This window comes from Physeter macrocephalus, unplaced genomic scaffold, assembly GCF_002837175.3.
Source record: "Physeter macrocephalus isolate SW-GA unplaced genomic scaffold, ASM283717v5 random_24, whole genome shotgun sequence".
NCBI classification, from domain to species: domain Eukaryota; kingdom Metazoa; phylum Chordata; class Mammalia; order Artiodactyla; family Physeteridae; genus Physeter; species Physeter macrocephalus.
In genome coordinates, this window is record NW_021145311.1 from 170,813 (window position 1) to 185,981 (window position 15,169).

At 59.8% G+C, this 15,169-nt stretch overlaps 1 protein-coding gene across 3 annotated transcripts in view; it reads left to right on the top strand.

The window, feature by feature from the left end:
- The window catches only part of SEMA6B (semaphorin 6B), a 28,024-nt gene extending 13,748 nt beyond the window's left edge, over window positions 1–14,276 (top strand). The window contains exons 1-17 of one of the 3 annotated variants that reach the window (XM_024134074.2): window positions 635–694; window positions 1,909–2,058; window positions 2,198–2,321; window positions 3,980–4,040; window positions 4,201–4,263; window positions 4,674–4,775; window positions 5,188–5,278; window positions 5,622–5,741; window positions 6,229–6,317; window positions 7,817–8,034; window positions 8,890–9,021; window positions 9,258–9,407; window positions 9,798–9,980; window positions 10,069–10,215; window positions 11,748–11,825; window positions 11,955–12,013; window positions 12,434–14,276. In XM_024134074.2, the coding sequence (XP_023989842.1) occupies window positions 1,938–2,058; window positions 2,198–2,321; window positions 3,980–4,040; window positions 4,201–4,263; window positions 4,674–4,775; window positions 5,188–5,278; window positions 5,622–5,741; window positions 6,229–6,317; window positions 7,817–8,034; window positions 8,890–9,021; window positions 9,258–9,407; window positions 9,798–9,980; window positions 10,069–10,215; window positions 11,748–11,825; window positions 11,955–12,013; window positions 12,434–13,329 (2,634 nt within the window). In that variant the 5' untranslated portion in view covers window positions 635–694; window positions 1,909–1,937 and the 3' untranslated portion in view covers window positions 13,330–14,276. Of the gene's footprint in view, window positions 1–634; window positions 695–770; window positions 845–1,906; window positions 2,059–2,197; window positions 2,322–3,979; window positions 4,041–4,200; window positions 4,264–4,673; window positions 4,776–5,187; window positions 5,279–5,621; window positions 5,742–6,228; window positions 6,318–7,816; window positions 8,035–8,889; window positions 9,022–9,257; window positions 9,408–9,797; window positions 9,981–10,068; window positions 10,216–11,747; window positions 11,826–11,954; window positions 12,014–12,433 lie in introns of those variants that run through there. The other 2 variants (XM_028483393.1, XM_055082156.1) reach the window with 2 other exon arrangements.
- Window positions 14,277–15,169: the final 893 nt, after the last annotated feature.

Consider the following 15,169-nt stretch of genomic DNA (forward strand, 5'->3'; position numbering starts at 1 on the left):
ATAGATAGATAGATAGATAGATAGATAGATAAATCTTAAAAAAAAAAGAAGGCACAGAGCAGACAGAACACCAGAGGCGGGGTGCCCCGGCAGGTAAATAAATACATCAATCAATCAATCAATCTTTAAAAAAAAAAAGAGAAGGAACAGAGCAGACAGAATACCAGAGGCGGGGTGCCCCGGCAGGTGTTGTAAGGAGGAAGCTTGTAGGGTGGGGTAGGCAGCAGCGAGGCTGGTGATCCCGTTGGGGGTCTTGAATGCAGTGTCTGGGGCCTGGCTCAGGGGTCGCTGGGAGCCACGGGACTTTGCTAAGCAGGGGAGGAGCCGGGGAAGGAAACTCTTAAGGAAGTAGAGCCAGATCCGCGCACACGTGAGATCCTGGCGTCCGCTGAGTCACAAATCCTGGAAGTTCAGGGTCACAGAGAGGAAACTCCGCTGTTCCACGCAAGGACTTCCTGTTTTTTGGCCCTGAATCCTCAGAGGCAGGCGTTCCAGGGCCAAAGTTCCCGCCTCGCGTCCACCTCCACGGGTTCGGGATCCCCGCACCCCGAGGCTGGGGCAGGGCTCGGAGATGTACCTGCTGCTCAGACGGGGAAACTGAGGCACGGGGCGCGCCCGGAGGCTGCAGGTGTCTTCTTGGGGCCTCCGGACTGCACTCCTTCCGGAAGGGGTGTGGAGGGCTGGGTTCCAGAGGGTGAGTTCTGCTCACACCGCCCACCAGATCATCACTTGGGACGGGTCGGGGGTGGTCTCCACTCTACACCCCTGGAAGTTTCTTCAAATTCCCTTGAGCGGGAGCGGGAAACAGGCCTCCTGAAGAGGTAGTGAGGATCCTGTCACAGAGGTATTCCAGGAGAGGACAGAAAGGCTGTTATCAGGAAGGAAGTCAGACTTACCGGGGCCTCTCAGGTCCCCGGTCAGCTAGAATATTCTGCTATTCTAAAGTACTGCAGTTTCCAGATTGTGGTTTATAAAATTCCAAGAGCCTTTGAATTTCTGTTTTTTGAGACTCATTTTTAGGTTTTTGTGTTTTAATTCTAAGAATTCTTAAAACATGTTTTGAGGTTGAATTTTTTATAAATATATGTTTTGAAATGTTTTGGTTTTTTTAAAAATAAATTTATTTATTTATTTTTGGCTGCGTTGGGTCTTCGTTGCTGCCCACGGGCTTTCTCTAGTTGCAGCGAGCAGGGGCTACTCTTCGTTGCGGTGCGCAGGCTTCTCATTGCAGTGGCTTCTCTTGTTGCGGAGCACGGGCTCTAGGCGCGCGGGCTTCAGTAGTTGCAGCACGTGGGCTCAGTAGTTATGGCTCGCGGGCTCTAGAGCGCAGGCTCAGGAGTTGTGGAGCTCGGGCTTAGTTGCTCCGCGACATGTGGGATCTTCCCGGACCAGGGCTCGAACCCGTGTCCCCTGCATTGGGAGGCGGATTTTTTTTTTAACATCTTTATTAGAGTATAATTGCTTTACAATGGTGTTGTTAGTTTCTGCTTTATAACAAAGTGAATCAGTTATACATATACGTATGTCCCCATATCTCTTCCCTCTTGGGGAGGCGGATTCTTAACCACTGCGCCACCAGGGAAGTCCCTGTTTATCTATTATTATTATTAATTTTTTAAGTTAAAATCATTTAATTTTTAAAATAAATATTCTCATGATTATCCATTTTTTGTTAGAAACCGTTTCCTGAGCTTTCACTAAAATGTGGTCAGAAAGTTGTTCTGATAATTAATAAGTGCTGGTGTTATTGTTATTGCCATGATTGTTGTTATTTTTAAATGATTACCCCCCAACGGGGAATTTTTCTGGAAATTGAAGGTCCCCGCCGCCGCGGCTCTCGCGCTCCCTCTGCTGGCAGCAATGGGGACTGCAAGCCACACGGCTCACCGCTTGGCCCCTCGCTCGCAGGTGTCGCCTCCTGTCGCCCTGACCTCGCCATGCGGACCCCGCGAGCGCCCCCTCCCCGCCTGGCCCTACTGCTCCTGCTGCTGCTACTGGGAGGCTCCCACGGCCTCTTCCCCGAGGAGCCGCCGCCACTCAGCGTGGCCCCCAGGGACTGTGAGTGGGGGGCCTGGGGAGGGGGAGTCCCGAGGGAGGGTCTTGCTCCCCAGCTGGATCTGCTGCCCCCTCCCCCGGGGGCTCACCAGGCCAGGCTCACCCTGGCCCTGGATCACACCCCTCCTCTCCCTCCCCTCAGACCTGAACCACTATCCTGTGTTCGTGGGCAGCGGGCCAGGACACCTGACCCCCGCAGAGGGCACCGACGACCTCAACATCCAGCGGGTTCTGCGGGTCAACAGGACGCTCTTCATCGGGGACAGGTACGAGAGACTGTCGGGCAGAGTGTGCAGGGTGAGGTGTGGGGGAGTAGGTGGTAGCATTTTAGGGAGGTTTGCATGCTGGGGCCTGTTGTTTGGCTGGAGTGTGAATGTGTGTCCCTGGGGTGGGATTTTTAAGGGTGCTGAACTCTGGGTGTGATTGGAGCCCAGAGCTTGCTATGATGTGTTACCAGGTAGGGACAGCTGTTTGGTCAAAATTCACTGGGTGCTAGAGGGGGTGCCGAAGTGGCACCCCAAAGGCTTTTCTGAGAAGGTGACATTTGAGTTGAGAACTGAATGATGAGGAGCCAGCTATAAGGAAATCTGGGGGAGAGGGAGAAGTCAGGGCATAGGACACAGCCCGTGCAAAGGTCCTGGGGCCAGACTCTGCCTGGCATGGTGGAGGGATAGCAAGGAGGCCCTTGTGGCTGGAGCAGAGTGAGTGAGGGGAAGAGAAGGAGGAGGGGAGGGCAGGGAGGGGACGGGGCAGGGAGGGCAGGGCCTTGTGGGCTGCAGGGGAGGACTTGAGCTTTTACCCCCAAGGGAGGTGGGACCCTGGAGGGCTGTGGGCAGAGGAGGGACAGGACCTGACTCAGGTGCTCACAGGTGCCCTCTGGTGGCGGCTGGGGGAGGACAGACTGTACTGGTGAGGGCGGGAGCCACTAGACTAGGGCAGAGGGGACAATGCTGGTCCAGGTGGGCAGTAATGGGGGCTGAACTAGGGTGGTGGTCATAGAGGATGTGAGAAGTGGGTGAATCCTCGCTAGATACTGAAAGGCAGAGGTGACATATTGGGAGGGAAGGAGAAGGGAGTTGAAGGTGACTCCCACGTCGTGGGGATAGAGTTGCCTCAGCCGAGATGGTGGACAGGGCGGGAGCAGATTTGGGGGATGGTCGGGTGCCATGTGGCCAAGCTGAGTGTGAGACAGAGTATGAGACACCTTTGAGCCCCCTCGTGGAGACCTTGAGGGTTAGCTGGACCCCGAATCTGGAGCTCAGGGGAGGCCCTGGCTGGAGACAGGACTGTGGGTGTCATCCAGGCAAAGACGTGGTTCCAGCCCTGAGAGTGGATAAGGCGGCCCAGGAGGGGTATGGACGGGGGAGGGAAGAGGCCAGAGGACCCAGGTGTGGGCCCAGCAGGGAGAGAGGAGGGCCCGGAGAGGTGGGAGGGAAGCCAGGCGAGTGCAGGGTCCAGGGACCCAGTGAGGATGGAGTTCCCAGGAGGAGCGTGGACTGGCCGGGAGAGACGCTGTGGAGAGGGGGCGGAGGACAGAGAAGTGACCGCTGCACTTAACAGGGGCCAGTGACCTTGATTAGGGCAGTTTCTGCGGCATGGGGGGAGGGGGGAGAGCCTGGGGGAGACTGAGGGGTGCTGAGGGGGGGACAGCGGATGTAAAGGCATCAGACAGTGCGTTGTGTTGGGTGTAGGCCATGGGATGTGTAAGCGTGAGGTGGCGTGGTAAGGCATGTGGGGTGTGCTAGAACCCGTGGCTCACTTTAGGGCACGAGGAGGTGTGTTAGGGCATGCTCATGCGGAGCTGCACGTGGCAGAGGCGCTGGCACGCCCCTGTTTGGCACGTGTTGGACCTCACGTCTGCTGTCAGAATAGTGGGGGGGGGAGGGGAGGCTCTCCGATCTCATTAACTACACACCTCCTCTAGGGACAACCTGTACCGGGTGGAGCTGGAGCCCCCCACGTCCATGGAGCTGCGGTACCAGCGGGTGAGGAGGGGTGCAGGCGGGAGGGGAGGGGGCAGTGCTTGGGGCTCCCGCCAGGGGGCCCAGACACTGAGCTGGGGAGCAAGGTGGATTCGGGCCTGCCTAGCAGGGTTCCTAGGGCTGTCAAGGACCCCGCTCACCTCACCAGCTCTCTGTGTCCCAGAAGCTGACCTGGCGCTCCAACCCCAGCGACATCAACGTGTGTCGGATGAAGGGCAAGCAGGAGGTAAGTGAGCCCTGGCCACGCCTCCATCAGCCCTGGCCACGCCTCCAACCACGCCCCAATCCGTCCTGGCCACACCCCAGGGCAAATCTTCTGCTTTCATTCTAAGCCAGGGCCCTGGTGTTGCCATGGCTACTCCCAGAGCCTGGCCACGCCCCCAAGGTGGTCCTCAGTCGTGACCTTGCCCTTAGCCCTCGTCTTGCCATAACTCCACCCCTTCAAGTGCCCTATTTCCCTGTCTGCGCCCCTCCCTTAGTCATGGCCTCGCCCCCAGCCTAGTCCTAGTTTAGCCCCCTGATTTTGCCGCGCTCACATCCCTGGCCCCTCCTTGCAGGCCCCGCCTCTGCCCTGGCCCCGCCCACACCCGTGACCACACCCACCCTGGCTTCTCTCTTCCCGCCGCCCCAATCCAGGGCGAGTGTCGAAATTTTGTAAAGGTGCTTCTACTTCGGGACGAATCCACCCTCTTCGTGTGTGGTTCCAATGCCTTCAACCCCGTGTGTGCCAACTACAGCGTGAGTCACCGCTCTTCGAAGCCCTGACTGCCCCAGGTTCAACCTCCACGCCTTTGCTCACCGGCCCTCCACTGGTCATGCCCTATCCCCAGGCCACATCATCTCCTACAGGAAGCCTTACTGGATATGCCCTCCCAGGCCCCTCACCCGGAGCTCCAGAGAAGGCTTCTAAAGGAGGCCTGTACAGGCTGCAGCAACTTAAACTACAAACCAGTTATAGGATGAATTAGGATCGATTCAGACCCATTTATTACAGATCAGTAAATTGAGTCCCAGAGATGTTAAATGACTGACCAAGTCACACAACATCCAAGGTGGTGCCAGGATTCCCCTTGGAGGGGGTGGCTGGGGGAGCCAGGGGCTGCTAGGTATAGACAGGAGCTCTGTCACTCAGTCCCTGTCCCCCCTGCAGATGGACACACTGCAGCCCCTCGGGGACAACATCAGCGGCATGGCCCGCTGCCCATACGACCCCAAACACGCCAATGTTGCCCTCTTCTCTGGTGAGTGCCCCCAACTCTGACCATCTGATGGGGCCCCAGTCCCCAGCAAGACATGGCATTTTCCACTCTTGGAGTCAGGTCACTTAGAAGGTGGCTGGGAGACCATCTCTCCAGCTATGAAACAGGCAGAATCTCAAGGGCAGGGCTCAGCCAAGGTTGGGGATGAGCTGAGGAGTTGGGGATCAGCCTGAAGTCAGGGCCTCGGCAGGGTTGGGGCTCAGCTTGGGGCTTAGGGCTCACTTAGGCTCAGGGCTCAGTCTTGAAGTCAAGTTTTGACCCACCCAGCCTCCGGCCTCTATGATCTAATCTCTCACCTGCCTCCCCCTGACTCACCCCCATCCAGAAGGGATGCTCTTCACAGCCACCGTTACCGACTTCCTAGCCATCGACGCCGTCATCTACCGCAGCCTCGGGGACCGGCCCACTCTGCGCACCGTGAAACACGATTCCAAGTGGTTCAAAGGTGGGGCGATAGGGGCAGACCTCGTAGGGCTGACATTCATCAAATTCCCCCACCAGAATAACAGTCCCAGAGGAGACAGGCAGGGAACTCCCATCTCATCTTTGGAACCTACTAGCCTCTTTGAAGATAAAGTTAGAGGAAAGATTTAAGTTGGATCTAAAGTAGAACTTGCTGGAAATGGGTGGCTTAGTAACCCGAAATGGAACATCATGAGCGGTATGGTAGGAGCTCAGCTCAACACATGAGGGAGGAAGGTGACAAAATAGTACACGTTGCTGTCTGTGGAAAGAAGACACGGTGATTTTAGGATTCTGACACCTACTCCCTCCAAAAAACCCCCAAAACGTGTCTCTTTTATTTTGCCTGGGTAATCAGCTGATATTCCCCCCTTCACTGTAAAAGCAGCCACCCAGGCTACTGTGTTCCCAGCCCCAGAAACTCTCTTTCTCCTGTCACGGGCTGAGTTCTGACCCCTCCTCTCCTACAGAGCCCTACTTTGTCCACGTGGTGGAATGGGGTAGCCACATCTACTTCTTCTTCCGGGAGATCGCAATGGAGTTTAACTACCTGGAAAAGGTAGGGCCCTATTTCCCCTCCCAAAGAGGCCCAGGCAGTGGGGCATGCAGCTGAGAGGCTCTGATCTCAGGAAGTGGGGAGCAGAGGCGGGTCCATGAAACTCCACCTGGGGAAAGAGGGTCCCTCTGGTCCTCAGGGCCCTCCACTCTAGCCGGGTCCAGGCCCCTGGGGCTTGAAGACATTTCTGGAGCAGCCCTGGGTGAGGGTCCCGGGTCTGAAGTCAGATACACCCCGATTCCAGTCCCAGTGCCGTTGCTGTTTGCCTGTCCACCCACCCATCTACCATCATGTATCCACCCTTCCTCAGTGGGCCCATCTGTCTGCCCACTCACTCTCCCACTCAGCTGCCCTCTCACCTACCCATCTATCTGTTCTTCAGCCCACGCACACTTCCAATCAAACCACTTATCTATCCATCTGCCCACCCCGACTCAGCCATCCTCCATCCATCCGTCCACTCATCTATGTAGGTGCATGTCCTTCCATGCACCTACATATCCATCCACCCACCTCCCACTCATCGACTTCTTCATCCATTCATATACCTACCTATCCATTCATTCATACACCTAACCATCCATTGATCTATCCTCCTACTGATCAGCTCATCCATCTACCATCCATCTCTCCATCTACCTGCCCACCCCTCTATAATCCAATTATCTATCCCATCTTCTCCTCATCACCTGCTCATCCACTCCATTCAACCTTCTATCCACCCATGGATCCACCCATCCACTGATCTGTCATTACTTCCTTCATCTGCCTTTCCATCCATCCATTCATCCATTCCTCTACCCATCTCTCCACTCACCCACACGTTCACATCCATCTATCCGTCTGTCCACCCATCCATCCTTTCATCCATCCATCCACCCACCCGTTCACCTACCCATCTATCCATTCATGTGGACTCACACGCATTTACTCATCCAACCATCCATCCATCCACCCATTCATCCACACACCCATTCATCCATCAGTTGATTATTTCCTTCTTCCTTATCTTCCCTGTCCATCATTGTCTCCTTCAAATTCATCCATCCATCCACTAATCCATCCATCCCATCCCTCAATCCATGGAGACATTTAAGTGCACAGACTGCCACTTACTACTAGTGTGACCTTGGGCCTCGGTCACTTTCCTTTCTCTGTGCCTCAGTTTCCCCTCCGTACCACGGGGATATCAGTAGGCCCTCTGTAGAGCTTTGGGAGGAACGTGAGAGATGAGGAGGATAAAGTGCCTGGTACTTAGTGAGTGATGTGTAAGTGGAAGCGATGATTAGGCTTGTCGTGGTGGCTGTGATCAGATCATCGTCATCCCCACATTTCGCTGGGGAATCTGGTGCTCAGGGGGCTAGGGTGACTGGCTGGGGCACCCACAGTGACCCAGGGCCAGGCTCCTGCATCCCATCCTGGGTAGCGGGCAGTGCGACCTGCGGGCAGGCCTTGCGGAACACAGGGCTCAGGCCCCCCCCCCCCGCCTGCTGATGTGCCAGGTGGTGGTGTCCCGTGTGGCCCGGGTGTGCAAGAATGATGTGGGCGGCTCCCCTCGCGTGCTGGAGAAGCAGTGGACGTCGTTCCTGAAGGCACGGCTCAACTGCTCGGTGCCGGGGGACTCCCACTTCTACTTCAACGTGCTGCGGGCCGTCACGGGCGTGGTCAGCCTGGGGGGCCGGCCCGTGGTCCTTGCTGTTTTCTCCACGCCCAGCAACAGGTCAGCGGGCACCGCCGGGAGCATACTGGGAGCACTGGGTGGGCACGGGCGGACAGTTCCCATGTTACCTCACCACATATTCCCTGGGTCCTGCACTGGGCAAGATTGGACTCCCGGGAGGCCTCGGTCCCAGGCCAGGGGGCACCAAGCCAGACACTGACCCTCCGAGGCCCTATGGCCAGAACTTGGCAGATGGGGGTGGGGGTGGGGGCGCGTCCTCATCCTCTGCCTTTGGAGGAGGGGTCGGGGAGGGCTTCCTGGAGGAGGCATCAATGGTTGTGAGATGGAAGAAGCAGGAAGAGCATTCCAAGTTGGAAGAACAGCCTGTGCAAAAGCCCTGAGGCTGCAATGAGCTTGCTATGTTTAAACCATAGGGAGGAGGCCCGTGTGGCTGGCGTGGAGGGAAGCAAGGGGGAGAGTGGAGGATATGAGGGCAGGGAGATGATGGGCTGTGGGGAGGAGCCTGGATTTTATCCTGAGAGCACTAGGGAGCCATGGGAGAGTAAGGAGCAGAAGAGGAATCGGGTCAGGTTTGCATTTTTGGAAAACTCCCTGGGGAATGGGTTGAAAGGGAGCAAGAGTGGCACCTGGGAGACTGGATATGCAGGCAAGTGACAAGGGGGTCCTGGACACGGGTGGCCGTGGAGGGGCTGAACTATGATCCAGTCTGAGAACTGTTCAGCAGGTGGAGTGACTGGATTGGACGGGGGGTGGGGGGTGCAGCAACCTCTGGTCCAGGGAACTGAACATGTGACAGCTCCGGAGGACAAACACTCCTCCACCTCCTTGCCCAGGGCAGTGTGCCCCGCCCGCCGGCCAGGCTCACTGCTCCCGTTCATCTGCCCCCACCCACAGCATCCCCGGCTCGGCCGTCTGCGCCTTTGACATGACACAGGTGGCTGCCGTGTTTGAGGGCCGCTTCCGTGAGCAGAAGTCCCCTGAGTCCATCTGGACACCCGTGCCGGAGGACCAGGTGCCACGGCCCCGGTGAGAGCCCCCTCGACCCTGAGACAGGTGCCTGGGTAGGATCCTGACCCTGGACCAAGGGCTGGGACTTCCAGGCCGTTAGTTATATCAGTAACTATTGCCAAGTTCAGCTGTACCCATTATGCAGGTGGGGAAAACCGAGCCCCTTTGGGCAGGGCAGCAGGTCCCCTGGTGAATCAGAGCCCCTATGTGGGGGCCTCCATGTCCACCCTGACCACCCCCTCGTCCCCACCCAGGCCCGGGTGCTGTGCGGCTCCCGGCATGCAGTACAATGCCTCCAGCGCCTTCCCGGACGAGATCCTCAACTTCGTCAAGACACACCCCCTGATGGACGAGGCAGTGCCCTCACTGGGCCACGCACCCTGGATCGTTCGGACTCTGATGCGGTCAGTCTCTACACGGGGCCGGGGTCCTGGTGGCCGGGCCTGGGTGGTAAGGAGAGCCCTGGCCAGGGGGGTGGGCAAGGAGGGAGCACAGGGCCAACTTCGGACACTCAAGACAGCTGGGCATGTGGCTCCGGGGCTGCCCAGAAAGATGGAGACAGAGGGAGACACAGAGAGGGAGACACCATCTGACACAGAGAGATGGAGGGAGACAAGAAGAGAGACAGGCAGGCCCAGGTAGGAGTCGGGTTTGGGGGTCTGTTTCTCTCCATGATGTGCCCCCTTGGAGCCACGCCCATGTCCACCTTGCCGGGTGTGGGTGGTGTCTCTGAGTGCGCCCAGGACCCCAGGGGGCTGGGAGGCAGCCTGACCTCTGCCCAACCCTGGCCCCAGGTACCAGCTGACGCGAGTGGCCGTGGACGTGGGCGCCGGACCCTGGGGCAACCAGACTGTCGTCTTCCTGGGTTCTGAGGCGGGCACTGTCCTCAAGTTCCTTGTCTGGCCCAACGCCAGTGCCTCGGGCACCACCGGGCCCAGTGTCTTCCTGGAGGAGTTTGAGACCTACCGGCCGGACAGGTGAGGCCAGGCAGAGGTCAAGGGACAGGGACAGTGGGCAGGGAGATAGGGCGTGCCCCTTGAGTCTTACCAATCTGCTCACCCCCAGGTGTGGACGCTCTGGGGGTGACGAGACAGGGCAGCGGCTGCTGAGCCTGGAGCTGGATGCGGCCTCGGGTGGCCTGCTGGCGGCCTTCCCCCGCTGTGTGGTCCGAGTGCCCGTGGCCCGCTGCCAGCAATACTCAGGATGCATGAAGTGAGTACTCCCGGGCCAGCTGTGGGCAGGGGAAGTGAGGGGAGGTGAGCACGGGAAGAGGGAGAGAGTCAAGTTCAAGTCCAGGCCCCAACAGCATCCTGACTCACTGAACGATGAGCAGGGCAGAAGGTAGAACATGTGCAAAGGCCCTGGGGCAGGACTGGGCCTGGTGTGTTGGCGGAATAGAGAAGGGGGCCTGTGTAGCTGGAACAAAATGAGAGAGGGGGAGAGAGGGAGGAGGGGAGGTCAGGGAGGGGACGGGGCAGGGGGGTAGGTCATGCAGGGTCTGTGGGCTGTGGGGAGTACTTGGGCTCCTTCCCCCACCCCTGGAGTGAGGTGGGAGCCCTGGAGGTCTATGGGCAGAGCAGGATGGGATGTAATTGACATTTCTAAGAGTAGTAGGAGAAGAAGCTGGGGACCAGGGAGACAGCTGTTTGTCTGCCTCTAAAATGGGGTGGAGGGACTTCCCTGGTGGTCCAGCGCCTGACTCAATGAACGATGAGCAGGGCAGAAGGCAGAACATGTGCAAAGGCCCTGGGGCAGGACTGGGCCTGGTGTGTTGGCGGAACAGAGAGGGGGCCTGTGTAGCTGGAACAAAATGAGAGAGGGGGAGAGAGGGAGGAGGGGAGGTCAGGGAGGGGACGGGGCAGGGGGGTAGGTCATGCAGGGTCTGTGGGCTGTGGGGAGTACTTGGGCTCCTTCCCCCACCCCTGGAGTGAGGTGGGAGCCCTGGAGGTCTATGGGCAGAGCAGGATGGGATGTAATTGACATTTCTAAGAGTAGTAGGAGAAGAAGCTGGGGACCAGGGAGACAGCTGTTTGTCTGCCTCTAAAATGGGGTGGAGGGACTTCCCTGGTGGTCCAGCGGTTAAGAATCCACCTTCCAATGCAGGGGACATGGGTTCAGGCCGTGATCGGGGAACTAAGATCCCACATGCAGCAGGACAACTAAGCCCACGTGCCACAACTAGAGAGTCCACGCAGCCAAAAATAAAAAATAATAATAAAATAAATTTAAAAAAATTTTTTTTAAAAAGACAAAATGGGTGGGAGGGATGTCCCTGGCGGTCCAGTGGTTACAACTGCACGTTTCCACTGCAGGGGGCATGGGTTCAATCCCTGGTCGGGGAACTAAGATCCCACATGCCGCGTGGCACAGCCAAAAAAAAATAAAATAAAATAAATAAAACGGGTGGGAAGATCACATGCAGGGAAAACACTGGCACATCTCTGGACTCACAGTGTACCCTCCACACGGAGCACCCGACCCTGTGCGCACCGACTTGGCAATAACGATGCCATAGCACACACCCAAAGCACAGACTCAGGGCCAAGCCCGCCTGGGCTCCAACCCTGGCTCTGTCCCTTGGGCAAAAGTAAACTTTCTTGAGCCTCAGTTTTCTCATCTGTAAAATGGGGAAGGAATAGCCCCCACCGATAAGACGTGCCTTGAGAACTCCCAGAGTTGACAGTAAGAGGTGCCTCAGAAGGGGCTGTGGTTGATCTGCCCTCCGGGTCCCTTGTCTGCTTCAGGAACTGTATTGGCAGTCAGGACCCCTACTGCGGCTGGGCCCCGGATGGTTCCTGCATCTTCCTCAGCCCCGGCACCAGGTACTGGGGACGAGGGAGGTGGGGGGCGGGTATGTGACCCACGTGATGATCGGGAGTCCCCCCAGCAACCACAGCTCTGTGCGAGGGGTTTCTGCTGACTGCGCCTCTCTGCCCCCCTGCCCTCATCAGAGCCACCTTTGAGCAGGACGTGTCCGGGGCCAGCACCTCAGGCTTAGGGGACTGCACAGGTAAGTGGGGAAGAGGGGAGGAGGCCTGGGGACTCGGAGTCCTGGTCCTCTAGGGTTCTCACACCCTCTGCCGCCCATGCCCAACGCGGGGTGAGGGGGGGCGGTACTGGCTTCCGTCAGGGCTTGGGAAGGGCAGGGGGCCCCACTTCCAGGTAGGGAGGTGGGGAAAGGACCGACAGATGGCGAGGGGGCGCTGGGGACCGCAGAGAGAGAGGCCAGGAGACAGACAGATGGGCAGACAAACTTTAAGACAGATGCCAGGGCACAGAGAGATGGGCAGACGGGCGTTGAAAGGGTCAGAGAGGCGCCACGAAGCAGAGAAGCAGACAGACGTTGAGTGGGTAGACCAGCGGGAGGCCGCGAGAGGTGCGCAGGGGACCGTCCCCGGCCGGGCCCCTCACACGCCGCCCTCCCGGCCAGGACTGCTGCGGGCCAGCCTCTCGGAGGAGCGCGCCGGCTTGGTGTCGGTGAACCTGCTGGTGACGTCGTCGGTGGCGGCCTTCGTGGTGGGCGCCGTGGTGTCCGGCTTCAGCGTGGGCTGGTACGTGGGGCTCCGGGAGCGGCGCGAGCTGGCCCGCCGCAAGGACAAGGAGGCCATCCTGGCGCACGGGGGCGGCGAGGCCGTGCTGAGCGTGAGCCGCCTGGGCGAGCGCCGGGCGGGCGGCCCCGGGGGCCGGGCCGGGGGCGGCGGCGGGCCCGGGGTTCCCCCCGAGGCCCTGCTGGCGCCCCTGATGCAGAACGGGTGGGCCAAGGCCACGCTGCTGCAGGGCGGCCCCCACGACCTGGACTCGGGGCTGCTGCCCACGCCCGAGCAGACGCCGCTGCCCCAGAAGCGCCTGCCCACCCCGCACCCGCACGCCCTGGGCCCCCGCGCCTGGGAGCACGGCCACGCGCTGCTCGCGGCCTCCGTCTCATCCTCCCTCCTGCTGCTGGCCCCCGCCCGCGCCCCCGAGCCGCCCGGCGAGCCGGCCCCCGACGCCCGCCTCTTCGTCGCGCGGCCCGGCCGCGCCTCCCACGGCGACTTCCCGCTCACCCCCCACGCCAGCCCGGACCGCCGGCGGGTGGTGTCGGCGCCCACGGGCCCCTCGGACCCGAGCTCCGCCGCCGACGGCCTCCCTCGGCCCTGGAGCCCCCCGCCCACCGGCAGCCTCCGGAGGCCGGGCGCGCACGCCCCGCCCGCCGCCGCGCTGCGCCGCACGCACACGATCAACAGCGGCGAGGCCCGGCCCCGCGGCCGCCACGCCCGGCCCGGCACGGACTTGGCCCACCTCCTCTCGTACGGGGGCCCGGACAGGACTGCGCCCCCCGTGCCCTAGGCCGGGGCCGCGCGCCTCGGCGGTGCCAGCCACGGGAACCAGGAGCGAGAGACCGGGCCAGCTCCGAGTGGGTGCTCAGACCCCCGGCCCAGCCGCGCGGGGTGGGGGGCGCCCTCCGCCGCCCGGAAGCACAAGGGGCTCGGCCCCCAGCCCCGCCGCGCCCCGGGGCCGCAGGACCCTGAGGCGGTCTGGGGCGGGCGGGCGGGTGGGCAGAATGTGCTGTGGATTTGAGGTTGACCTTCTGCGCGTGGATTTTTGGTTTGTTTTCCAATTTGCGTTTCTTTTGCAGTTTTCTAACCAATTGCACAACTCCGTTCTCGGGGTGGCGGCCAGGGGCTTGGCGGTGGGAAGGGGAGGGGGCACATCTGCAGACCCCAGCTCCCCCCCGCCCCACCCAGAGGTCCCTCCTCGACCCGGCCCCCGGCGTGTGTGGGTGTGTGTGTGTGTGTGCATGCCGTGTCCGTGTGCAAGGGGCCGGGAAGGGGAGGGAGGCGTGCGCGTGTGCCCGCGGGCTGCTGCGGCGTGTGCGTGGGGGCGGCCACGTGCGGTGTGCGTGTCTGTGTGCGAGCGCGGAGGCCCCAGCGGCCTGGGCGTTGGCTGAGCCGACGCCGGGGCTTCCAGAAAGCCGGGGGCCTCCAAGGTGCCGGTTAGGAGTTTGAGGGGTGATGAGGAAGGGGTTTCAGGCAGGGGGTCGGGACGGCCTGCCCAGAAGTCGTATTGGAGGCTGTCCAAGGGCCCGGGCGGTCTGGGAGATGGCGAAGGCGGGCGGGCCCCCCTGTAAATACGGCCCCAGGGTGGTCAGAGGGTCCCATGCCACCCGTCCTCTGTGACCTCCCCCTTGACCTCCAGCTGACCATGCATGCCAGCTGAGTGGCCAGCTGAGAGTCCTGGACCCTCTCTGGAGTTTGCCTCCCCCAACCCCCCGTCAATAAAACTGTTTACAACCACCGGCCCCCAAGGCTCTGGGTCTGCTCTGTCTCCTGGGGGTGGGACTTGGACAGTGGCCTGGCCTGGGGCAGTTGGGGGCACCCGGGAGAGTCCTGTCACTGCAGCAAACAGAATGATGGGGAGCTGGGTGTGGAAATGTGGAGAGTTGCAGGGATCCCAGTCTTCATCTGGATGGGGGCCAGTCTCTGGTCCTTCAGCAAAAATTTATTATGCACCTACTATGTGCAAGCCACTGTGTGGAGACAAAGACCCCTGTCCTCATGGAATTCACAGCCTGATGGGGAAGACCAACCACATATAAGCAAATTAGGACTTGATTTGAATTAGCGATATGTGTAATGAAGAAAAGGCCAGATAATGCGTTAGGTAGGGGGTGACTGTGTATGGGGGTGGGGAGTTGAGGAGAGCCTGCCAGAGGAGATGACATGTAAGCTGAAATAAGATGGGCTAGAAGGAGCAGCTGTGGGGAGATGTGCAGAGTGTTCTAGGCAGCGGGAACAGCCAGTGCAAAGGCCCTGCGGTAGGAACAAGCTTGGAGGAGGGCCCAGGCCATTAGTATGCCTGGAGCAGCCACACTAGGTGAGTGAAAGGGGAGCAGCTGGAGATGAGGAGGGAGAGGAGCACAGGGCCCCAGGCAGGCAGGGCCTCATCAGTGAGGAGTACAATTTTTTTTTTAATTGTGGTAAATAACATACGATCACATTTACCACTTGAACCTTTTTTTTTTTTTTTTTTTGCGGTACGCGGGCCTCCCACCGTTGCGGCCTCTCCCATTGCGGAGCACAGGCTCCGGACACGCAGGCTCAGCGGCCGTGGCTCATGGGCCCATCCGCTCCGCGGCATGTGGGATCTTCCCGGACCGGGGCACGAACCCGTGTCCCCTGCATCGGCA